Below are 27241 nucleotides of genomic sequence, written 5' to 3'. Positions count from 1 at the left end.
ACGCCTACGTCCACACATACATACGGATTTTGTCCCACAGCCTTTCCAGGATACAATATCATCATTGAAAAAGGAAACGTGTAACTTCAGCTTTCAACCCAGTCTGATCTGCACCATTGTCATCCATGATGTGGGAACTCCGCTCTGTGGCCTTCACTCGAGCTATCCTTGCTGAATTCCTAGCCACCCTCCTCTTTGTCTTCTTCGGCCTGGGCTCAGCTCTGAACTGGCCCGCTTCCCCACCAAATGTCCTCCAGATCTCCTTTGCATTTGGCTTGGCCATTGGGACCTTGGTTCAAGCGGTGGGTCACGTCAGTGGAGCCCATATTAACCCCGCAGTGACCATGGCCTGCCTGGTGGGCTCTCAAGTCTCCTTCCTCAGGGCCATCTTCTACATGGTGGCACAGATCCTAGGAGCTGTGACAGGGGCTGCTCTCCTGCATCAAATCACTCCGGCTCATATCCGGGGCAGCTTGGCCATCAACAGGGTAAGGATTTTACTGTCTTTAGGAGTGGAAAGGCTGAAGGACTCCAGCTTTCTGGGTCATCACTGTGGTCTATGTGAAGTGTATTAATATGGGTCACGCTAACTCATTAATGTTTATGTTGAAAGATAGTGGGGTCTCTTGAATTTTTCCCAACCTAACAGTTTCTACATGCAAAGTAGATATGCTTCTGCTGAATTACAGCCTTTCTTTTGGGAAACTTGGGTAAAGGAAAGCAATGCTATTTGAAAAGAGGTGAGCAATCTGATTTTTACTGTATTTTTCTTCAAAATTTCATGCATAGAGTTACCAGGACTACAGAAATCTGGACTATCACTAAATGGTTGGAAAGAGTTGGAGCTCTTAATATTACCCAGATTTTTACCATGACTGGCCCATAGAAGAAATGGATGGGATTTGGATTTTATCTTGACTCATTGAAGTCCAATATTATGCAGGACTCAATATATGGGGTTTATGGTTCACAATTCATGCTAAAACATAAGCAGTGTTTGCTTATGATTTACCATAGTATGTAATCCCAAACCAGGGTGGTTGGTAAATAATATTTTTTTTGATCTAATGGGATGTGGGTACTCAGCTAGTGGACCAGCTCACTCTTCCCCTTAACTTACTGGGTCTCCCCATACCCAGTTCTTCTAACTGACACTGTTTTAACTAAAGATGCCAGTAATGAAACATGTGCTTTCCTATTAGGTGGAACTTCTATTAAATTGAGGCTGAAATTTCAGACTTGCAAGATTTGGTATTTTCACAAGAATTTTACTTTCCATTCTCTGGAATCTGATGTAGAATATAAGTGCATCACTGGAAGATCTGAAATACTATGTTAGGCTCATGTCATCACAGAGAAAATCTAGAGTCAACACCGGCCTGATGGATATAACTCAGGGGTGTCAAACTCAAGGCCCATGGGATGGATGTGGCCCGTGTGGCCAGCCTGGGAGTAGCAAAGGGCCAGCCTGCTGTGCCTCTGCTAGCAAAAACGGTGCACAGGGGGCATAGGCACCCCCTTGCACCCCAGTTTAGCTGGCAGGGTGCTGCTGGAGATGTCTCTCCTGTCTGCTGTCCGGCCTGTCTCCCCACTCTCCCGGGCCAGCCTGGGCGGGACAACTACAATGCTGATCCATCCCTCCAACAAATCCAGTCAAACCCCTGATAAAACCAAACAGACTTTTAGCAACCTAACTTAGGAGGAGAGGACTTATTTTGTTTTTCTAATTGCTAAATCACCATGCTGATCTACAGTATTGTTAATCATTCATAAATCTACCAATATATCTTCCTCACCACTATCTAGAAGTTAAAGATACGTAGATTCCATCACAAAAAAAAATATGTAAGTTTTTACTACAGGTCTTTTTGATCCATTTTAGAGCAAGCTAGTTATTATAAATATGATATATTTATTAACATGAGTTCCAAACCTAGCAATGATCTTTCCATATTTCTAGCACTGTAAACTTAATCCTTGATTAAGCTTTCTGGTTTCTATTCTCCCACAAGGGCCATATGCTATTTAAGGGATTAGCACTTCGTTTCCCTGTCATATTCCAGTTTCTCTGTGAAAGCAGGTTGCTATGCCTTGATGTTGGCATGGCAAATTGCTACCCAATTGCCAATTTATTTATTTGTTCAGAAAAAAAGCAAGTACTTCCTGACACTACATATTATTGCAAAGAATGGCACCTTATCAGCTTAAATATTGCAGGTCGTCCCTTCTCCCTATTTACCTATTTCATAAATTCCAGGGGCTGGTATTTTTTGACATGGTGTGGCAAATTCTAGAAGACCTACAGAGTTGATATAATCATTATTTAAAGACATTCCCTATGAACCCATAATCCTCTACCTCCTCCCTACTTGGTTGTGCTCTCCCAATCTACCAACACTGAAAGGTTTTTCTCAGGGCAAGGGAGAAAAATTAATTACAGTCATATCTTTTTTATTTTCTTACAATGCCTCCTGAAAACCAGGGATATTTTTTTGGAAATAAAGGCACTTTGCAGTGGGGGCGCTGACTTTTTCTTTATATATTTTTTAAAAATTGAAATAATTTTAAACATTAAACCAGCAAAGTCTTGAGCGTGACAAGTGGCTACCCTAATGCCAAAGGGCATCCTGTTAGCCATCCCTGAAATTGCTGATCATTAATAGAAAACTGGGATCATAGTAAAATAGATAACATGATTACATGGTGATATTGTAAGGCTATTGCTTCTGATCTCTTATTGTATTAGCCAGCTGTCAGCCGGCTGCTTTTATTAGAATTCTGTGCTCCTGACTAGCAGCCAGCAGCTATGCCATTTAGTACAGCATATTGTCACTAAAGTCTTCAGAGGGATGGGATCATAGTAATATTAGGACAATATCTTGTGAAGTCTTCCTTTTGGCCTATGGTCTCTAATGAAGTGGCTAGGGTAGGTCTGCTGTACCCTTCTCGGCTGGATCTATGTCCTCCTAGCAGGGTGACCACTGGATTCAGGAGATAGCCAATGCCTTGTTGCAGAGGAGTCAGAGGTGGTATTCAGCAAATTCTGACCAGTTCTGGAGAACTGGCAAGAAGTTTTGAATAGTTCGGAGAATTGGCAAATACCACCTCTGACTGGCTCTGCCCTCATCTATTCTCTGCCTCCCGAGTCCCAGCTGATCGGCTGGGTCTTCTTTTGTTGCCCTGCATAGGAGAATGGAGCTGGAAAGCAGGTTAGTGGGGTGGGGAGGGAATGGGATTTTGCAGTATCCTTCCCCTGCCACACCCACCAAGCCATGCCACGCCATCAAGCCATGCCCACAGAACAGGTAGTAAAAAAATTTGAATCCCACCACTGAGAGGGGTGTATGTTCCCGCTGCTTGAAATAAGTTGTAGTGCACCTGAATCTTAATAGTCCCTCCCTGGGTCCACATGTATTAGACAATTGTTGGCCTGTTTTCAACCTTCCCTTAGGAAAATATTTGAAGCAACAGTAGAAAAATAACTGCATAAAACCCTACAATAAATGAATTATCTGGCCATGGCTCAGGCATGGATATGGCACAAAAATCACTTTAGTGGTGCTAATGAATTATCTTGTTATATTAGAACATAGCAGAGATGTGTGCATGTCTTCTGGCTCTTTTAGTTCTTCTAGTGGATTTCAATACCATCAAAGATGGAATATTTTTGCAAGGATTAAGAACTGGGACATTGTGCTTTAGAGGAAGGAATTCCAGCTCAGTGGCTTTTGATGTGTGGCACGCAGCAGATTTTGACCCTCTCCTGTTAACTTTCAATATCTGCATAAAGCTAATGGGAGAGGTTATCTGTCACTTTGGATTGATATCTTCCATATGTGCATGATACCCAATTATACATTGCTACCCTGGCCCACACTCAAAATGCAATCAAGGCAGAGGTGGCATTCAGCAGGAGAACCAATAGTGGAAATTTTGAGTAGTTCAGAGAACCGGCAAATACCACCTCTGACTGGCCCCGCCCCCATCTATTCTGGAGATTTTACAGTCTCCTTCCCCTGCCACACCCACCAAGCCACGCCCACAGAACCGGTCATAAAACAATTTGAATCCCACCACTGAATCAAGGTTTGGTCAAAGTGTTTAGAGACTGTTGGGACCTGGATAGGAAGAAGCAGATGGACTTAAATCCATGCAAGGCAGAGTTGCTGATTGTACATTGAAGATCTTTATGGACCCCAGGGATGTCTCTTGAAGGGATGGCATTGCCTCTGAGTTCTGTGATTTGGTGGGTCCTCCTGAATTCATGGTTACCACTGAGTGAGCAGATACATGTTGTGGTCAGAGGGGCCCCGGCTAGTGTTTACCACTTAAAACCTGGAACAGGAGCTAGCACCTGAGACTCATGCTGTCATCATCACCTGGTTGATGCACTTTTGTGGAGACCACCCAGAAACTGTAATTGCAGTATCCCTTGTGCTAACTGGCACAGAATAACACAAAACACCTGGGCTACAGCATTGGCTGCATGTACTTCTCCGGGTGCAATTTAAAGGATCAGTCTTACTTATGAAAGCCCTATATGGCTTGGTGCTGAAGATCACTTCCATCAACCAGATTTGCCCCATCCAATACGAGCACCTAGAGGGAAATGCTGGCACAATAATTCCATACTACCAGGAGATCAGGGCTGCTGAAGCTGGGAGGAAATGCTTTTCTGTAAGTGTTTCCACATTGTACACTAACTAACTACAAGGAACCAGGTTTGTCCTGATCCTGTTGGTTAGACGCAGGTTAAGCTGCCATTATTCTGGGGAGCCTTTTTAGTTAGTTAAATCAGCTCCACCTTAAAGATGATTTTAAATATTTATGTGATCCACATTGAAGATAATTGAAAATATTTTAATGGTTGTATTTATTATCATTATAATACTGTATTGTGGGTGTTTTTGTTTATAAACAAAGATTGTCTCCTTTCCATTTGCCTATCCATAAACTAATCTAGCTAATTAAACTCCCTTGTGTTTTTAAGAAGCAGAGCTATCCAACAATATCTAATTTATTAAAAAGAACCATGGTGGCACAGTAGTTAGAATGCAGTATTGCAGGCTAATTTTGCTGACTGCCAGTAGTTTGATTGTCACCAGCTCAAGACTGACTCAGCCTTCTATCCTTCCAAGGTCAGTAAAATGAGGACTCAGTTTACTGGGGGCAATATGCTGGCTCTGTAAACCACTTAGACAGGACTCTGAAGCTGTATACAAGTCTAAGTGCTATTGATAAGTGCTATTGCTATTACTAATGTTTGAGGATGTGGCTGAAAAAGGCTGCATTAATCACCATGAAAATCATTTGTACAGCTAGCTTGACTTCTTAACTTTGTTGATTATGAATTTTGGGAACCCTTCAATTTATGTGGAATTTATCACTTTGGGAAAGGCCAATAAGGCAATTTACTCTAATAAGATAACTAAGATAATTTATTGGAGCAGTTTGCAGAAAGATTCCATATGTAGTATAGCTCAGGAATAATTTACAAACCTCTGGAGACATATATTGACTATCAAGGCATCCTCAAAGAATCATTAAAGAACAGTTGCCTTTTGGGAATTAAATTAATCCATAATTATTGGAGATTTTACAACACACAAGCAGGAGAAGAACAGGAATGTTTGCATACTTCTAATTATATACAATTAGGTTTTACAAGTGTAATCTATATGTACATTCAGTTAGGTAATCTGACAGACATTCTTCAAAGATGACACAATCCCCTCTGTCATTTTTAGCATTGTCAGCTACATTTTTATTTGCCAAAATCTTGTGTAAGATATAGCAGAATAGATCTCTGCCACAGGGCAAGAGACTGATTTGTAAATGCCAGTAACATTGTAATAATAATCAGATTTTAATCTGCACTTAAATGCATATAAACATACTTAAATGACTGAACATAATAAAAAGACCTACTTGGATACTGGCTTTTTTGTTTTAATCTGGCTGGTCAGATGTATGACATTTACTTTCATATTTTGTGTCTTATTTTATTTTATGACCCAATAAAAATGTTAAACATGAGATAGACTTAGGCCTGATTTGCAAAGAAGTATGTGAATAACTCAAACTTAACTATCATGATCCCTTAATATTGCAGCTCAACAACTAGGTATTTCATCTAAATTTTGAGAATATTCTTCATTTGATATAGTCTCAATCAAGCAACAAAGATATGCAACTTCTAGATGACTAGGTAAAGTTAGTTGATTCTTTGTAACTTTTTGTGACTCTATAGAAATAATAATAATTTACTGGCATTAACAAAAGGAAAATGTGATATCACTATGCTGTGAAACTATGAAAATAAATATATTTAGCTGTTATATTTGGTTCATTACCTCTGTTGTGACAATAACATATATTTGGCCCTATTTTTCTAGTGCTCTTTGTGGACCCTTGGAAAAAAAGAACAAGAAAGAATGTCAGTAGTTAGAGAAGTACACTAATACTTGGCTCTAGATTAGTAGTTCAACTACAACTAACTCACAAGCCATGAAACATCTGATAAACCATCCTCCATCCTCCACCTTACCTTCCTTAAAAAAAGGTGTGGGTAGATACACAAGACAGGGTGGAAGCTGAGAATACCATATGCCACTTTTAGGTCAGGGAAGAAAAGTGGCACTGTGCATGCAATGAATAAGTACACAGAGAAGAACATTTAATGGACACAGAAAATAAAGAAACAAGATGGATATATACCAGGTATACCCAACCTTGGCAACTTTAAGATTTTAGACTTCAACGTCCAGAATTCCACAAGTCTTAAAATTGCCAAGATTGGACTCCTCTGATACATACCATTCACACACGCACATGTACACACACAAATTATAACCTCCAGGGGAAAAAAAGGAAAAATGAACTTATACGAAGAGGCTGGGGAAAAAAGGACCATAAAAAGAGCATTCTACAAGCCAGAGAGAAGTTGAAAGCTTTTGCATGTCAGTGAATATCCCCCAGACAGAAAGTTATTTTAGCACAGGTTTCCATCAGACCAAGAGAAAGACCAGCTATGATAAAATGTATGTACAACTACCAGATCTTCCTCAGCTTAACACCCTTGTGGAATTGCTTTACCCTGGGATCCTTAACATGGAACCTGTGGACATCAGTGTGCCTACTAACATTTCCTGGTGCCTTTTTTTAAAATTTTTGTTTTCTGAAAAAAAGGGTGGGGAGGGCATTACACGATACAGTGCAAAATAATAACTTCCAGTTTCAATTTTATTTCTAGAATATCTCACTGTGTTGCTCCTTACATGGAGTTAGAGACACCTGTAGGAAGTATAACCAGTAGAGAGTTCATGCAAAAGGCAAAGATATTATAAATAGAGCTGATAAGTTGGGTGTGTGGGAGGCCTTCCTCTATTTGCCTCTTCACATAAGTAAGTACACTATGCTATAATTAATCACGCCCACCATGTCAGCTTTCTGATGAAAGATGCCATAGCACCCTTTCGATATTCATGTGCTTCTCAGTCAAACAACCCCCCCCTCCACAAAAAAAGCATGTAGCTTTGAAAAGCCTTCCAATGCAAAAGGCCTATCAAGATAGATTACCATGTTGCGAAAAAAATATATGCTGATGTGATGCTCTGTGTTGCTTTTCCTTCCCCATGGGCTCTGTTTACTTACCTAATGAGATTCTGACACAACCACAGGAATTGCACCTGAAGGAGGGAGAGAAATGCTGCTTGAAAGCATGAATTATGCATACACCTTATGCAAGGCAACTGTATCTGAGCAACTGGTTTTTGTTATGGAGCCCTGGATCAGGGCAACCACAGGGAGGATTTAAAAAGTTAAGATGATTGGCATGACTATGCAACCAAACCCCTACCTCTTTTAATGTGCATGCAAGGGTGGGGCTTTAATTGCAGTCACAGTTGCCATCTTCGTTTTTTTATCCTCCTGTGGATGCATCTACGCCAGATGCTGCATTTTAAAATAATATTTTCCAATAATGTTTTCTATAGATAACAAAGTTACGGCCTAAAAAGAACTCTTAACAGAATGTCACAAGCCATTTGGAGAGGCAAAATTGAAGCGCGCCTGATTTTTGTCATGGCCCTCAGCCTAACTTTTAAAGCAGGAGATCAGTTTTTGCTATTGTAATTATTTGTCTCTTCCTCGTAGCCTGCTCTGAGGAAGTTATTAGTTGTTTGTCTCTTTCTCTGGAGAGAAAGTTGCTCTGCTCTAGGGAGAAAAAGGTATCAAAAAGAGGGAAATGGTGACAACCAAGAAAGAATTGGTGTCCTACCCACGTTTAGCTCTTGACAAACTCATTGATAACTTCAGCCCATGTACTACATGATCTCCAAGATGTAGTCCTTGGAAGAAATAGAGATATTTTTTCTACAGGCTTCCTAATAAAGGAAAATTGTTTACTACAATGCTTCTGTGAGGCCATTTCCTTCAGTGACCAAGCAGATAGAAGTTACAACAAAGCCTAGATGTAGGTCACCCAGCAAGTCAAATATGATCAAACACAATCTCTGGACCACCAAAGATACAATAACACTGGCCTCTTTGCTGTGTGCTGGGCAGGGCACTAAAACCGGGACCTTGAAGCATATATTAAACCACCCAGAGAACATTAGTGAGCTGCTATCATAGGTTTTATGGGCTTGCATTATAAAGACACATCTATGGAGATTCTCAATCATCCAGGTCATGGTCATCCCAAAGATGCTGTTCAAAAGGCAACTGGACTTTCTTAGGTTTTTTTGCCTTGAAAATGTTCACTTCTCAAACAAAAGAAGCCTTTTGAAAAGCATTTTGAACAAGACAATATGGAGTCACCGTTTCTATGAGGGCCAGGTGTGATACTATCAAACATCAAAGTGTTCCAGGATTGCAATGGATATATTCAGTTGCTTAGGTGAGTCACAGATAAAAAATCTCTGCTATTACTAGAATGCTACTTCCCCAATGGCATAGATGCATTCAGAAGTAATCAAACTGCAGTTGTAATAGCAAAAGAAACAAATAATAGAGATCTTATCTATTTAGTTCATTCAATAATTTCTCCTCAGGGTAGTCATATACCAGTAGTATTGAATCAATGACAATGAGATACTGTACTATTGTAGTGGAAAGAGAAAACCAGGCAAATACATGGCAGCCCGTTTTTCTGATGGATGTGTAATCCTTTATGGGGATCGATTCCCTATTAACATTTTAGGAAGGCAAAAATAAAAATTCACTCTTGATCATTGACATGTTAACATATCGACATGTATTCACACTGATGCATAGCCCAAAGGTAGTGGCCATCTCCATCTTTACTAACAAAACATTATCCAAATGACTGATCCAGGAATGTGGAAAATGGCAACCACCCAAAGTGGTGGTTGGAAGGAAATGTCAATTCCAACAGCAGGCAAGAAAAAAAGATGTCACTGGATTGAATTTTCTGAATGTTACAATGATTCTAACAATCTATTTTGTTTGTTTGTTTGTTTGGGAAGGAGGGAGGGAGGGGAGTAGATGTTGTGCTCTTCGAGTATTCAATTTTAGTACCTATGTTGTATATCAAATTCCATTCATTTCAGGCTAATCACTTACCTTTCCTAATATACAATATCCAATTCATCAGTGGAACATATAGGTGATTTTTACACCTCTAAGAGGTTAAGGAGCTGAAAGAAAATGAAAATACAATGCTCAAATTATTTGTAAACAAAGGCCTCCAGCACTACTTTGTTTTTTAAAAAAATCTTAATATTTCAGCAAAATTTAACAATGAAATGCAACTGAAAAGCATGCTATGGATTCTGCCAGCCAAAGGAAGTCATCTTGTGAGCCCTTGGAAGGAGGCTTTTTCTGTTGCAGAGCCTGATTTTTGGAACACAATTCTCCCCAAGGTTAGATGGCTGGCTTTTCAGAAGGCTCTAAAGGATTGGAATGTGATCATAGGCACGTGGGTGGGTTAGAATGCTAGTGAGAGCTCGTGATGGGTGTTATGTCCTGAGGACTCAAGAAGTTCTCACTCAGGTCCACTCACTTATGTGGGCGTTCTTTCCCCCATTCCCATTGGTTGGTTCTCCCCAGCAGCCAGCTATAAAAGCAGGCTGCGGGGTCCAACCGCTTGCTGATTGCTGCGAGCCAGTTCCAGGCTTGGCAAGCACGGTCAGCCCTTTATTGTAAAATAAAGTATTGTTGCACTCATGCTCTGGTCCAGCCTCTCATTGCTCAAACGTAACACTGGCGACGAGGGTGGGATGGCTACCAGAAGCACCGTGCAACCGCTGAGTCACTAGCCTCCGATCAGCAACCCAGAGAGAGTGATCGGCTGGCGATAAGGAAACGCTGATCCGCAGCCTCCGATCTGCAACCCAGAGAGAGCGATCGGCTGGCGATAAGGAAAACGCTGACCCGCACCCAGAAAGAGCGGTCAGCCCTCAAAACGAGCGATCAAAAAGAGCAAACGCTAATCCGCAGCCAGAGAAAGCGGTCTGATTCAAAAAAGTTAGAAGCGTCTGTAGCCGCTTGTTAGCCCCGCTACGGGGAAAGTGAAGCACTGCGAGCCGCAGCCGCTCTGCATTGGCGCGAAATTCAAACGGGTGTCATTTGAATTTCAAACCAGTAAGAAACACAGCACAGCGCTGTAGGAAGTCACTACGCCTACTTTTTTTTTTGGCGCGAATCAAGACACCTCCAACGGCTAGCAGCCAACGTGGTAACCCAGAGAGAGAAAGAGAGGTTAGCAGAAACCCCTCCAGAGCTGATATCACTAATACTCACGAGCGCTCGTAGTCCCAGAGAGATTTTTTCCACAGGTAGCCCAGCTGTCTAGCACCATGAGTTCCAACCCAGCATTCCCGGCATTTAAACCAGACGAAGAGAAGTGGGAGTCGTATAAGAACCGCTTCAATCATTACATAGACGCGGTCGGCCTGGCAGACGCGGGAGAACACCGGAAAAAATCCTATTTCCTCATCTACTGCGGAGCCACCGTTTATGATACCGCCGCAGCCCTCGTAGCGCCAAGAGAATTAAAAAACGTCCCGTGGTCCGAGTTGCTGGAGATCCTCACTAACCACTACGCTCCCAGACCTTCACAAATCGCCAGGAGGTTCACGTTCCGTATGAGGAAGCAGTCTAGTAAGGAGACAATCAACCAGTATATGGCCGCCCTCCGAACAGCAGCCCTGCACTGCGGGTTTGGAACATACCTGGAGGACATGCTCCTCGATCAATTAGTTTGTGGGGTCAAGGATCTCAACCTACAGAGGCGCCTGTTAGCAAAAAAGGACCTCAACCTAGCGCAAGCAGTCGAGGAGGCCCTAGCAGCCGAGCTAGCAACGAACTCAGCCACCGAAATTCAGGGCCCAAGTGCCAAACCAGCATCGTTCCCCATCCATTCCGAAGAGGTGGAAGCGGAGGAAGCCCACAACGACGAAAACGACGTCCACCGCCTCACCAACGACAGACGGTCGCAGGTAGGGGCCAGACAGGAACACACCGGTCCACCCAAGCACATCACGTTGTGCCTAGCCTGTGGGGGATCACATCAGAGGGCCACCTGCAGGTTTAAAGGAGCCATTTGCAACAACTGCCATAAGAAGGGGCACATCGCGAGAGTTTGCCAAGCCCCCCAAAGCGCTGCACGCAGACCCCCGTCCTCGAACTCGGGACCACAGAGGCAAGTATTAAACTGTCGCACAGACCGCCTTGCCAGGCGTACTTGCCACTCTGTTAGTAAAATTTCTCTCTCCGTTTCCCTAGAAGGTAAACCGTGCCACATGGAGGTTGACACAGGGTCAGCGCTCTCAATAATCTCGTGGAACACCCTCAAGAGACTCCACCCCAGCCTATCTACTACCCGGCATCAGAGATGCCAGTACCGTCTGAAGGACTACCAGGGGAAGGCCATTCCCGTGATCGGCAGAGGCAAGTTTTTTGTCAGTTTTAGAACTTTTAAAGGCCACTACCTCTAGTGGTAGTTAACAGCAATCTACCAACCTTATTGGGGCTCGATTGGTTTCCCCACCTCGGCCTAGGGTTAACAGGAGTCCATGCTGTCTCAACCTCAGACACTGACTCCTTATTCGCTGACTACGCAGATGTGTTCAGCGAGGAGCTGGGGTGTTATAATGGAACCCCCATCTCGTTCACTGTTGACCCCCAGGCGGTCCCAATCAGATTAAAACCACGCAGGGTTCCATGTGCTATTAGACCAAAACTAGACGCCGAATTGGATAAACTACTAAAACAAGGGGTCATTGAGCCAACAGATTTCGCCAAGTGGGAGACGCCCATTGTCACACCCCTTAAAAAAGATGGTAGCCTGAGAATTTGCTCGGACTACAAGACAACAATCAATAAATATCTACAAGTTAGCGCCTACCCTGTGCCCGTCATTCAGCACTTATTGCACACATTCGAGCCGGGCAGCATTTTTGCTAAATTGGACATGTCTCAAGCGTATCAGCAGTTCCCTGTTGATAACCAAACAGCGGAACTTCAGACCATCGTTACTCACAGGGGTGCATTCCGATGTAAGCGTCTCCAATTTGGCATAAGTGTTGCCCCGGGTATTTTTCAATCCCTCATGGAGCGGATTTTACAGGGCCTCCCTGGTGTAGTACCCTACTTCGACGACATCTTGGTCTCGGCCAGGGACAGACCCCAACTCTTCCAGAGAGTACGAGCAGTGTTAGAGAGGTTCAGACAGCATGGCCTCAAGTTAAAAAAAGAAAAATGCGCCATTGCCACTAGACAGGTGGACTTTCTGGGTTATAAAATTGACGCCTCTGGCATTCATCCCCTGGAGTCCAAAGTTAGGGCAATCCACGAAGCTCCCACGCCCACTTCCAAAACGGAGCTACAAGCTTTCCTAGGGCTGCTGAACTTTTATGCATCCTTCTTACCCCATAAAGCCTCAGTAGCCGAACCCCTCCACAGATTACTAGACAAAAAGTCACCGTGGCACTGGGGGCACAAAGAGGACCAGGCGTTTAACGCCGTCAAATCACTACTTACGTCAGAGGCGGTGCTCATCCAATTCGACCCCAACCTTCCTCTAGTACTGGCAGCAGATGCATCACCATTTGGAATTGGGGCGGTCCTTAGTCATAGACTTCCCAATGGCACCGAGGCCCCCATCGCCTTTTTCTCCAGGACGCTCTCGGCCACGGAGCGAAATTACAGTCAAATAGACAAGGAAGCCCTAGCAGCTGTTGCAGCCGTGAAAAAGTTTCACGAATTCCTTTTTGGCCACTTTTTCGAACTGGTCACCGACCATAAGCCCCTCCTGGGCCTACTGGCCGGCGACAAACAGACACCCCAAGTCCTTTCCCCTAGGATGACAAGGTGGACACTTTTCCTAGCGGCCTACTCATACAAACTTATCCACCGCCCGGGCAAAACTCTATCCCACGCCGATGCTCTCAGTCGCTGCCCCCTACCCGCGCCGGCTGAAGACCCAGCTCCTGTCAACGCCATTTTCGAAATCACCCAGTTGGACCTGCCCATCAACGCCCTTGACATCGCCACTAAAACCAAGGCAGACCAAACGCTCGCCCAGGTGCTCGACTGGGTGAGGAGGGGGTGGCCGGGAGGCAACGTTGATAACAAATTCGCACCCTTTAAGACTCGCATGCAGGAGCTGTCCAGTTTGCAGGGTTGTCTACTGTGGGGCACTCGAGTGGTCATTCCGACCTCGCTGCGTACCCGAGTCCTGGAGGCGTTGCACGAGGGACACCCTGGCATCGTGAGAATGAAGGCATTAGCACGCAGCTACGTGTGGTGGCCGGGTCTAGACGAGGACATTGTCAATTGGGTAAGTTCCTGCAGCATCTGCCAGGAATCCCGTCCTGCTCCCCCCATCGCCATCCCTACCAGATGGGAGAACGCCAGTGCCCCTTGGTCTAGAATACATATCGATCTGGCCGGCCCCGTGCATGGGAAGATGTTCCTAGTGGTCGTGGACGCTTATTCCAAGTGGATAGACGTGGCACAGCTATCCACGACCACCACACTAGCAATCACCAACGCGTTAACACGCCTGTTTGTTACACATGGACTACCCGACTCCTTGGTCTCAGATAATGGCCCTCAGTTCGCATCTGTAGAATTCAGCCGTTTTGCAGCCAACCTAGGCATTCGCCACATTTTCACAGCCCCATTTCACCCGGCGAGTAATGGGTTGGCTGAACGGGCCGTCCGGACCACCAAAGAGGCCCTCGCCAGGTTTGGCAAAGATGACTGGCACCACAAACTCTCACGGTTCCTGATGAGCCAGCACTCAACCCCCTGTGCAGTCACCAATAAGTCCCCAGCGGAACTTCTGATGGGCCGACGCCTGAGGACTGTATTAGATAGACTGCACCCACAATACTGCCCTGACTCTCCCCTCGCTTCTACTTCGGGGGTTAGACATTTTGTGTTACAGGAGCCAGTCTTCGCAAGAAATTTCGCTGGGGACCCACTTTGGATTCCAGGCGAGATCGTCGCTGTCACCGGGCCGAGATCGTATAGGGTCAGGCTGGAGGATGGTCGCGTCTGGAGGAGACACATAGACCAGCTTAGAAGGCGCCTCAGCACCCTTGCCAACAAGAATCCTGAGTCGCCAGCCGTAGGGGGGCCGTCTCAGCCGCCTCCCAGCCTCATCGCACCCAATGACCAGTTTGCACCAGCAGTCGTTCCGGTCAACCCGAACTCGAGCAACAGCGCCCAAAGAATGGACCAGCCAGATCCAGCCCACGGGAGCTCGACCCCAGTAACCGACCCGGTGGTTTCCGAGGATACCCAATCCGGAGAGAGCGTTATCGACACTATGCCAGCTCAACCGCCACAGACTGATACCGATCTGGCAGACAATGTCCCCGAGCTGCGCCGTTCCGGGCGCCAACACAAACCCCCCATCTACCTCAAAGACTATGCATGTTCGCATCTGGGGGGAAGGGGTGTTATGTCCTGAGGACTCAAGAAGTTCTCACTCAGGTCCACTCACTTATGTGGGCGTTCTTTCCCCCATTCCCATTGGTTGGTTCTCCCCAGCAGCCAGCTATAAAAGCAGGCTGCGGGGTCCAACCGCTTGCTGATTGCTGCGAGCCAGTTCCAGGCTTGGCAAGCACGGTCAGCCCTTTATTGTAAAATAAAGTATTGTTGCACTCATGCTCTGGTCCAGCCTCTCATTGCTCAAACGTAACAATGGGGTTATGATTTGGTTTGTCTTGGTTTGGTTCCTTACCTGCTTTTTAAACTTTTGTATTAAGATTTTTTGTGAGGGTTGTTTTTTTTTTAATGTTGTAAGCCATCCATAACCACCATTGTGAGATAGGCTTTTATATACATTGAGGAAATAAAACAAATCATACATTTAATTTTAAAGACCCCAGTACTGTATTCAACATACTCAATTCTGAAGAGAGTTTAAAAAAGTGTTTCAGCTATCATAAAAGCAACTGATTTCAGAAAGGGCACTTTAATTTTCTCCTGCTTTCTTCTAGGTGCAAAACAACACAACATCCGGACAAGCTGTCGCCATGGAGATTTTCCTCACTTTTCAATTGGTCCTGTGCATTTTTGCCTCCACTGATGATCACAGGAGCGACAACTTGGGATCTCCAGCTTTGTCCATTGGTTTCTCTGTCGTCCTGGGTCATCTCATTGGGGTGCGTAAGCAGATTGCTGCGCAAAATTAAGCAAGGATGTTAAATTGAAATTTAATAAAGTTTGGGGGATGGACAATAATATTGACCATAAAACCCAAATTTTAGAGTTGAAAGAGTGGCCCGTTTCAAGTGGAGTTTCTCATGGCTGAAAATCTGAGCAATTTTCTCTGGGTTCAACACATAGCTAGTCATTGAACCCAGATTCAATGGGTTTGGGCTGCAAATAGTTGAGTTCCAATATGGCTGCCTCTCCCTCTTTTTCTAGATAGCAACTGATCTGAGATCCTATTATTAAGAGGAAGCTATCATCAATTAGGATTCAATTCATCCTTAGCTACTTGCTGAGATAGATCAGGAGTACAAGTGATCGCATTTAATAGTTTAGTGCATCAATCTGTTTACTGGTACTCATAATGGCTGCCCTTGCTGATTAGTTGTTATAAGACAATCTCAATGATAAAATGTGGCTTTTGGGGCTTGCATGAAAGGCCTTCTTTCTTCCTTTCCCAATTTTGTCCAATTACAGGTAGTCCTCAATTTATGGCCACAACTGAGCCCAAAATTTCTGTTGGTAAGCAAGAAAGCTATTCAGTGAGTTTTGCCTCATTTCATAACCTTACTTGTCACTGTTGTTAAGTACCACTGCAGTTGTTAGGAGCACCGGTTGTTAAATGAATCTGGCTTCCCCATTGGCTTTGCTTGTCAGAAGATTGCCAAAGGTGATCATACGACCCTGGGACACTGCAATCATCATAAATATGAGTCCGTTGCCAGGCAACTGAATTTTGAACATATGCCCATGGGGATGCTACAATCGTCATGTTATTTTCAGTGTTGTCGTAATTTTGAACGGTCGCTATATCAAAGGGTAAGTCAAGAACAACCTGTACTTTCAAAAAATTCCCCATGAAGATTATTCCAGTCCTCTGCAACTGACTTTTAGACTTAGAAGTGGCTGCAAGGAAGGATGTTCTCCACTCCTTATTTTACCATGGTGGTGCAGTGGTTAGAATGCAGTATTGCAGGGTAACTTTGCATTTCCACTGCCAGACGTTCAATCCTGACTGGATCAAGATTGATTCACCATAGAGAGTATCTTAATTTACTGCACCTCTGTATCAGAGATGGTAGTCAGCAGGTTCTGATCAGTTCTGGAGAACCAGTAGTGGAAATTCTGAGTAGTTCGGAGAAACGGCAAATACCACCTCTGACTGGAGATTTTACATTATCCTTCTCCTACCATGCCCACCAAGCCACACCCACAGAACCAGTAGTAAAAAAATTGAATCCCACCACTGATCTGTATGGTTTGCCAACTGCACAGTGGCAGATAGGACAGCACTCCAGAGGGTTAACATCATTGCCCAGAAGATCATTGGTTGCCCTCTCCCCTTTTTGGAAGAGCTTTATAGCTCCCACTGCCTTAAGAAAGTTCAAAATATTCTCAAAGATCCATCTCATCCTGGGAACCCTTTTTTTTTAACTATTACCATCTGGCAGATGGTACAGAATAATAAAAACAAGGACAAATCGGCTGAAAAACAACTTCTATCCCAGGGCAGTAACTCTATTGAATTCTATTGTATAGTGCAGTGTTGGTGCGGTGTCAGAGGTTTTCAATTCAATGTATGGAGTGTGAAGGATCTGTGTTTGTGTTTATTTTCATGGTCATGATATGCACTGAAGATGGTGTTTGATTTGGTTGTATGAGGTGCAATGACAATAAAGTAAACTAAAACTAAAATTCCATTTTCCATCCTTCCAAGGTGGGTAAAATGATTACCCAGATTGTTGAGGGCAATATGCTGACTCTGTAAACCACTTAGAGAAGGCTGCAAAGCACTATAAAGTAGTATATAAGTCTAAGTGCTAATGCTATTTATAGATAGCAAGATAAGCCACAGCAGAATGACAAGTCTAATGGAACATGATTTTCTGTTGAAAAAATAGTACAGTAAATGTTGCTTTTAACAGAAGCATGGAAGCTTTTTTTTTAAAGATGCCATATTAAGATTCAGAGATATCTATATACGGTAATTACCTGGCATAAAACATCCAGTTCATATATAGACCAATTATTCAAGTATGTGTTTATTTTTTATTTCAATCCAGTCTTCCTCCTGAGTGATTTGGACTCCCCCACCCCCCGATTATTTTGGCTCTTCTTGAAATCTAATGCTTTCTTATCCTCTCCAAAGATTTACTCACCCTTGCTTTTCATTTTCTGATGAAATTACACCACAAGAACTCAAGAAGTTGCAACACAGCAAATGACCCAGGATATCACAGCACAAGACCAAGGATACCACAGCAATAAGTCTCACACAACCCATTACCCAAGCCGTTATCTCACAGGAGGCTAATGGAAAAGAGATCAAAACACAAATGACCCAGGAGATTACAACGCAGGACCCAAAATACCACAACAAAAGAACTCGCAAGCCCATCACACAACCCATTACCCAAGCTGTTAAAACACGAGAGGCTAATGGAAAAAAGATCAGTACAAAACAAACGACCCAGGAGATTACAACACAAGATCCAGGATATCTCCAAAACTCACAAGGCCATCACACAGCCCATTATACCAACACCAACTCCATCAACCAATCAAGAGGCAGCAGCGCAGCCAACCAGGCCAGCACACCAGCTCCCACCACCAGTATTTATAAAGAGATGACAGCTCCGATCACAAACTGCTTGCACTGGCATGAAGCCGAAAGCACCAGCCTGAGGATGGCGAGTGGGACCTCGCTGAAACGTCACCAAGATACCCTTAATCTTATACAGGAAAAGACCCGAACACACCTTAGACCTACACACACACACACACACACACACACACACACACACACATATGGATCTTTGGTTATTCGGGTTTTCTCCCACGTAAAATTGGAAGTATCTAGGCGACGTTTCGATGAAGTCTCATTCATCATCTTCAGGCTTGTGTCTTTGGCTTTGTGCTTCTCAGAGTAACGTGAGCTTGCAGCTGCTTCTTCCTTTTAACTGCTAGTGGGGGTGTGACTTGATTGGGTGGGGGACATGATCACAACCAGATGCAGCACGACCATGAACATGAAGCCAAACAGCAGGATCACAGCTCACCAGCTCAAATCCCCCAGCAACTAAGACTAACCTGAGCACAACCAAGCCCCCACCTGAACAGAACACACCTCCAGCCAATCAGAACACGGCCAGCCCCCCAACCAATCAGAACACAGCCAAACCCCCTACCAATGAGAACACACCCCCACCCAATCAGAACACAGCCAAGCTCCCACCCAATCAAGTCACACCCTCACTAGCAGTTAAAAGGAAGAAGCAGCTGCAAACTCACATCACTCTGAGAAGCACAGAGCCGAAGACACAAGCCTGAAGATGATGAATGAGACTTCATCGAAATGTTGCCTAGATACTTCCAATCTTACGCGGGAGAAAACCCGAATAACCAAAGATCCACATACAAATACCCATGAGAACCTCAGAAAACACACACACACACACACACACACACACACACACACACACACACACACATATATATATATATATATATATATATATATATATATATATATATTCTTAAGTTTTCGTGGGTACTTACATGTATGGCATTCAGCTTTGTTCGGGTATTTTCCCACGTCACTGTAGTTATGTTTTTAATGTTGTAGCAACGTTTCGGCAGAATCTCATCTGCCATCATCAGGCTTCTGTATTGTGTTCGTCTGTGAGTCAGACTCTCTGACTCACAGACGAACACAGTAAATACAGAAGCCTGATGATGAGTCAGACTTTCTGACTCACAGACGAACACAATACAGAAGCCTATATACTTGTTTTCATAGATTTTCACGGGTACAGGTATGTAGGTCTAGGTGTGTTCAGGTCTTTTCCCATGTAAGATTAAGAGTACTCTTAATCTTACACAGGAAAAGACCCAAACACACCTAGACCTACATACATACATACATACATACACATATACCTATACATACACACATACAGTAGATACATAGATACATACATATATAAAACGTATCCTGAAAAGAACTGAAATGGCTCTACTCAGGAATGAGCTCCACAGAAAGAGATTCCAACTCGATCAGTTAAATAAAGACCTTCTAACCCTACACCTGGAATTGAGCAACAAAATCCACCCTCTACTTTGGGACAAGATAAAACAACTTACAACTTGGAGAGCTGAAACTGAAACCACTTATAAAAATGACAAACTCCTGAAGAAACTAAAGAAATTAGAACATGACAAGAAAGCCCCCAACAACTCACAACAACACCTGAAACAATTAGTATACAACGTTTCCAACAGAGAACTCACCAAAACAGAAACAGATGTCCTAACCAAAGGATTCAGTTATGTTATAGCACCCAAAAAATCCCCACAGAATCCATCATATGCGGAGTGGAATCCAGCCTAACTAAATTAAATACAGTTGAAGCTGATAGAATAAGACACCAAGTCACTAACATCCTATGCACAAGCAAGCCACCCAAAAGCAACCTGCACAAAGAGGAACTAAAAGCCCTGCAAGCCCTAAGGAACGACAGCAGCATAATCATACTTCCAGCAGATAAAGGTAATGCCACAGCAGTAATGGATAGAAAAGACTACAAAACAAAATTGACAGACCTACTCCAAGAGTCCACATACAAACCCATAAACACAGACCCAACCACATATCTGGAAAAAACAACCAAGAAGAAAATCATAACCAGCAACATGAGCAAAGAGATCCAACAGACAATCATCTCAAGAGAAAAATCTTCCAGATGCCCCAAACTATACGGCCTCCCCAAAATACACAAAGAAGGCATAACCCTCAGACCCATAGTCAGTTCCAGAGGAGCACCACTACAAAACCTAGCCAAATACCTAGCAAAGCAGCTACAGCCCCATGCTGAAGTAGCAGCTTCACATGTACAAAACTCATACCACCTCTTGGATATGATCAAAGATCTACATGTGGAACAAAAAGATCTGCTTGTAAGTTTCAACATGGTTTCACTGTTCACTTAAGTCCTGATAAAAGAAACTCTCAAAATCATCAAAAATAAATACCAACCACCCAAACATCTCATGGAACTAGCAGTACACTGCTTAACCAACACATATTTCATATACAAAGGACAAAGATACAAGCAAATTGAAGGAGCCCCGATGGGATCACCACTGTCACCCATCATTGCAAACTTGTTCATGGAAGAATTTGAATCCAGAGACCTAGCCAATGCCACCTATCAATGACACATTTGTTATTTGGCTCCATGGAAAAGAAAACCTATACAATTTCCTAACACACCTAAACAGCACACACCCCAAAATCAAATTCACCATGGAAACAGAAACAAACAACTACCATTCCTAGATGTACCAATCTACAAAAAAACAGATGGCACACTAGGACACACCATATACCAGAAGAAAACACACACCAACTGCTACCTCAACACCCAATCCCACGACCACCCAGCACAGATAAACTCCATGGCCAAAACACTAATTGCCAGAACCAAACGCCTGGTAGACAAGACACACATAAAGACCGAACTATGCACCCTGACTAAAGTACTGACAGCCAATGGCTTCCACAAAAGCAAAATCACAGGCCTGATCCACAAAAACACACTGAGACATAATGGAGACCTAGAAGATGAACAGACCTATGGAACAGCTGTCCTGCCCTACATAAGAGGTACTACAGACAAAATCAGCAAGATACTACACAGGCATCACATCAAGACTGCCTTCAAAACAGACAGAAAAATAGGAGCCATCCTAAGAAACCCCAAAGATAAAATTAACCTGGAAAACCAAGGCATATATGAAGTCTCCTGCTCATCATGCCCTGCCACATACATTGGACAGACCAATAGAAGAATAAGTACCCGCCTGGATGAACACAAAAAATGCAGTAAAAAAGCTGGAACACCCTTCCTCACCAGTCCAACACATGAAAGCCACAGGTCATAGCATCAACTTCAATGGCACCAAAACCCTAGCCGCTATAGAAAACCCCAGCTACAGAATTATCAGAGAAGCCATAGAGATTGAAAAAAGACCTGAAAGCATGAATAGAAGAGATGATTCCCCCAGATTGTCAATTATTTGGAAGCCTGCACTCACAAACAAAAAAATCTCTATACCACAAGCCAAGCAACACCTGGGCACAAACAGATCCCCCTCCCATACCTCCAGCTCAAACACACCCCAATCAGGCACCCAGATGAAACCTAGCTTCTTAATAAATGATAGCCATCCATTTACCCAAAGCCAAGCTGCACTAAAAGCTTCCAATACAGGAAACACAATGTTGCCAGCCAATCAAGACAAAAAAAATGCTACAAAACAGACAGAAGATATTAGAAACACCAATCAAGCAGAACACAGCAAACTCCAAGACCAATAAACACAGTCCAAGACTCCCAACCAATCAGGATGAAGAAAAAGCCATTCTGGCACAGCAGTAGGCTAGCACCAAATTTAAAACAGAAACGGCTGTGAAAGCCTGACAAACACAATACAGAAGCCTGATGATGGCAGATGAGATTCTGCCAAAACTTTGCTACAACTTTAAAAGCACAACTATAATGACATAGGAAAATATATATATTTCATCACTAATTTCATCCTATTTTTTTTCTACCTAGATCTACTACACTGGCTGTTCCATGAATCCTGCTAGATCTTTTGCCCCTGCTGTGATTCTTGGTGAATTTGACAACCATTGGGTAAGACACCTGGCCAACCTTTCTCCACTGGATTCTGTGGAAGGGGTTCTGCTAGAGATCTTGATTTAAAAAAACAAAAAAGACATATTTTCTTTCACCTCAAACACAGTGCAATACTAACACTTTCAATAATGGGATCTTCTACTCACAGCAACCCAAATGCCTGTCTGCCATTTTGTTGTAGTGATGTGGTAATCATTGAAAACATAGTGTATGTTAAAAATGAAGTGCATTCTGAAGTTATCACATTTTTTGTGATTTTCAATGCAACAGTTCCAACAAACCCAAACATTGTTTCAAAGTTTTCTCCAGGTACGAAGGATGAGAAAACCTGCCCTGGATAATCTATAATTGCAACAGACCACTAAAAAGGGATAGCAATGTTTGGAGGTTTGTGAATCTTAGGGGGTCTCTCAACCATTGGGGACATACCATAATCCATATAAGCAAGCATAGTCATTAACTTGATCACTGACAGATTCACATGTTTGCATATTCCCTTTTGTCTCTCGTATGGACATAGACAGATATTCTCTGACTTCTCATGAAACAAGCCTAGCTTGTATCCTGTCTTCCCTCGGTATTTTTTAAAGGGTGGATTGCATTTTCTCTATTCCTATTAATTTCGGTAAAATTAGTTAGATGGAAGGGGAAGATTTCCTACCCCCAAATATCCTTACTAGAATTGCTGAGTCTCAGAAAAATTATGAAAGAAGAGATGGGCCTTAGAGACCAAAGCTGAGGACACCACACAATTCATGTTGTTGTACTACCCAAGTGTGACCAAGAATTCAACGAATCATCCTCTCTTCTGCCCTTCTTTTCACACCACGGGACATGGATGTGAATCCTCAGAATACAGTCTCCCTCTTCTCTGACTCACATCCATGTGCCAATACAAGTGAGGAACAGGATGGGAAGATAAGGATGGGATAGAGCAGTGATGGCTCACCTTTTCGGCATGGAGGGTCCAAAGCACGCGCACGCATCCCCAAAATGCAATACATGCACATCCCCCAGGCATGTGCCCCGCACCCAATGCATGCACCCGGGCCCCCACATGCACATGCATCCCTGTGCATGTGCCCTATCACCCACGCATGCACGCACATCCCCTGTGCATGCACGGCAGAGACCTGAAGACCAGCTGGGCGGCAGAAGGCGTGTATACACATGTGTGGCGGAGCTGAGCTGGGGAAACAGCTCATAGGCCCACAGAGAAGGCTTTGCGTGCCATCTCTGGCACGCATGCCATAGGTTCATCATCACTGCCATAGGGGAACAACGCAATATTAGGCTACCAAGGTCTCCCAGATTCACTTAGAGTTGAAGTTTATCCTGGTTTATTCATGCCTGTGCACATGAATTATTGAATACAGAGGAATGAATGCCATATACCCAAGGCAAAAGGCAAGGTGCATGAAACAAGATGAAACCATCTGCTCTGGCCATGTAGTCCTGTCCATTTCTTCCAGCAGCACAAAGTGTCTCTCTGCAAGCCTCTGATTAAACAGGGGTCTTCAAACTTGACAGCTTTAAGACTTGTGGACTTCAACTCCCAGAATTCCTCCTCCAGTCATGTTAGCTCAGGAATTAAAGCATAACCTTACAAGAAGGAAAGAACTATCACTGGCCAGAAATAACTGAGAATAGGCAGTGCCATGAAGAATCTGGCTCAGTGCCATGTAGGACTTTACAGGTGATCTCTAACAATTTAAATTGTACCCAGAAGCATATTGGAAATCAGTGCAGTTTATGAGCAGAGATGCTACCTGGGAATGCCAGGTGAATCCTAAACAGTGCAGTACTGTTGCGCATAGACCAACTGCAGCTTCCAAATGTTCTTCAACAACAGCCCCATTTAGATTACATTACAATAGTCAAAGCAGGAAGGGACTAAAGTATGAATGATTGACAGCAAAGCCTCCTCTTCTAAGAAGGGCTACAACTGGCATACAATTTTTTTAACGAGAAGACTTTTCAATGGTTTGGCAATGGATTAGCACCCCATTCCAGCTGTAATGTGAACATTTCAGGCTCTTGTTCAACCAGTTTCAGGCCAGTTTGTTAGTGGATGTGACTTTGTTTTGTGTGTGTGTGTGTGCGTGGTTTTTTTTGGAGACTTTTAACATTCATATTCAATGAAGTGAAAGAATGAAGGAAGCAAAATCCTTTGGCAGTTGTCCATGAACTCCCCAGCTGCACTTTTAGCATCTTAGTTATGTTGCCTTAGTTGGAAGGTATGAAGTAACTCAGCACTGACATCTGAATAACAGGAAATAATACCTTGTTTGCTTTTCCAGTTGGGTGGATGTACTTTGGCATTCTATACTCCACATTCCCCAAACTGGTGCTTTCCAAACGAAGGGCCACTTAACTATAAACCCCATTGCCCGTTGCTTGAATATACTTTGCAGAGAAGCTTTTGTAACTGGTTTCCTTGATGAGAAAGGTCAGACAATTGGATGAAGCTTCTTGGATTGGAAACAGATTGAAAACCACTGTGATGAGGAGTTGTAATGTATGCTGATTCCAGAATTACCATTAAGGATTATTATATTATTGATTAACTAGTGATCATTAGTTTAGCTGCTCCATGGTCACCAAGAGCTGAGTTATGAGCAGAAGGCTCTCTGGCTGTTGTTGACTGAGTTACTCACACCTCAGGGCAACGCAGGAAGGTTTGGAAGTCAAAGAAGAAGGAATTCCAGATGCAAGGATCAAAAGTTATCAGGAGTTTCATGGCTTTGTAAATGCTGGAGAAACCTAGGAAGATAAGTGATTCGGAGAAATAACTAAAGGGAAGAAGGAGGCCTTCAAAAATAGCGAGATGGACAGCAAACATATTTAATAAAATAAAATAAAAACTAAAACGAGAAGAAAAAAAAAGGAGTGTAGAATCACTGAATTCACTAATTGACTCTTGAGGCCAGAATCCATATATATGGGGAGGGATGGTGGGGAAGGAAGCAGCCTGCCATTCTTTCCCTGACTTCTCCAATAAATTACTTTAAATCTATTTTAATGACATCCTTCCTGTCCATAGAATAAAATGTGGATGAAATGATGGTGTTTAACTCAAATAAAGCTACCTATTGTCTTTGGTAGTGGCATGGTGGCACAGGGTTAGAATGCAGTATTGCAGTCTAATTCTGCCCTCAGCCGTGAGTTTGATCCTGACCAATTCAGCCTTCCACCCTTACAAGGTCAGTAAAATGAGGACCCAAATTGTTGGTGGGCAATGTAACATTGCTCAGAGAGTACTGTAAAGCACCATGGGGTTGTATATAAGTGCTATTGCTATTGTTATTTTGCTTGTTTGTATTACCCAAGAGTAATCATGGTCTCTGCCATCTTCTGAGTCTCTCTCATGTTGTCATTTCCATGCACAGGTCTTCTGGCTGGGTCCCATGGTTGGAGCAGTGGTGGCTTCCTTGCTCTACAATTATGCTTTCTTCCCTCATAGAAAGACTCTGTCGGAGAGGCTAGCAATCTTCAAAGGCTATGAGCCAGAGGAGGACTGGGAAGAGCGTGAAGTTCGCAGGAGGCAGTCAATGGAGCTGCACTCCCCCCAGACTTTGCCTCGGGGAGTGATGGAAAAAGTCTAAAGAACCTGAGAGCCAGTAAAAGGAGCGGGTCATAGCTAACCGTGTTCTTCTGAGCCAAATAGGCATCCATATATGCTACAGATACAGTGTGTGAATTAAGCTCTTCCTGGGTCAGAGTGGCTGTCCATCAGTTGTGGACATCCAAGTGTGCATATCCATTTTCTCCTCAAATTGTCAACAATGTACCTTTTGCTCTCTGGGATGCTCTTAAGAGCTTTAAAGCTGTTGATCTAGAAGGAGCACATCACAGCGATTTATATTCACTGATGAAAGAGTTCACTGATCACATTTTTCTTCTCTGGTTCAAGCCAGCTAAATTTCACATGAGTTTTCTAGGATCTCACATGAAGAATTCTGGAAATTCTTTATCTCCCTCCCTCCCTCTGTCACTTCTCTTATCTAGTTTGGGTATGTTGTCCCCTACAGGCACTGCAATTGCAGTTTCTGGAGGTCATAATGGTACTCAGAATGATGGCTGGGAAAATTTAAGGAACAGAAATAATACTCTCCTAGGTCTTGTAAATAAATTGCACTCTAATTATTTACTTCAAAGCGTGCAAGCTTACATAGTAGCTTTAGGTTTGCAATCCTAAGTATTATTCCCTAAAGAGTAAAGACCATGGAATAAAATAGGATTTGAGTAAGCACGCATAGGATTATTTTGCCAATCTCATAAACACCAGCCATATCATTTTATTCCTCATCCAGTTTCTCATGGTGTACACAATGGTTTCCTTCTCTATGGTTTTATATATTTTATTACAATACAATCTAGTGCTTATGCCAAATTTTAGATCAAAGATCTTGAGGTCAGATCTATTTGTTGCAGCCACATTCATTTTTAAAAAAAATCAAAGGTGTTTGTAACAAACTTCTTAAATTACAACTCCATTAATACTTTCAGATGGTGGGAGGGCATCTATCTGCAAAATCAAAAGGAAGAAACAAGCCCTGGCCTGTGCCACCTTTCCCAGAGCTATTGTTCTAGGCAAAAATTATTTTCCATTGTTGTACATGTTCTTTTCATTTTGCAAAGCTTGAAGCATTGTTGCCTTGGATCATTTTTCCATGCAATTGGGAGCAGGGTGGGTATGTTTTAGTCAAAGCAGCATTTGCGTATCTGTGTGCGTGAATCATTCAAAATGCATTGCTAAATATCACTTCCTTGTTTTTCATATAGCATTCTTTAAAGAAATGAGATCTTTTTAAAAATGAAGCACTTTTCACACGATTGCCTTTTTT

At 43.2% G+C, this 27241-nt stretch overlaps 2 protein-coding genes across 3 annotated transcripts in view; one reads left to right on the top strand and one right to left on the bottom strand.

The window, feature by feature from the left end:
* Positions 1–27241, bottom strand: part of FAIM2 (Fas apoptotic inhibitory molecule 2) — a 104017-nt gene that overhangs the window by 73323 nt on the left and 3453 nt on the right. Inside the window, exons 2-5 of one of the 2 annotated variants that reach the window (XM_087925253.1) lie at positions 15530–15657; positions 9586–9659; positions 7654–7688; positions 6354–6410 (exon numbers count right to left, since the gene is read on the bottom strand). The gene's annotated coding sequence lies outside the window, so the exon portion shown is untranslated. Of the gene's footprint in view, positions 1–6353; positions 6411–7653; positions 7689–9585; positions 9660–15529; positions 15658–27241 lie in introns of those variants that run through there. The other variant, XM_087925255.1, reaches the window with a different exon arrangement.
* AQP2 (aquaporin 2) lies at positions 115–27241 on the top strand. The gene is made up of 4 exons (XM_026717451.2): positions 115–488; positions 15477–15641; positions 22311–22391; positions 25784–27241. Exons 1-4 carry the CDS (start codon positions 126–128, stop codon positions 25997–25999), a joined length of 825 nt encoding a protein of 274 aa, XP_026573236.1. The 5' UTR covers positions 115–125; the 3' UTR covers positions 26000–27241.

The sequence above is a fragment of the Pseudonaja textilis genome, chromosome 2 (genome assembly GCF_049901715.1).
Source record: "Pseudonaja textilis isolate UNSWEBS1 chromosome 2, rPseTex1.2, whole genome shotgun sequence".
NCBI lineage: Eukaryota > Metazoa > Chordata > Lepidosauria > Squamata > Elapidae > Pseudonaja > Pseudonaja textilis.
The sequence above is the reverse complement of the archived record's forward strand: the minus strand, read 5'-3'. Positions and strand labels throughout refer to the sequence as shown.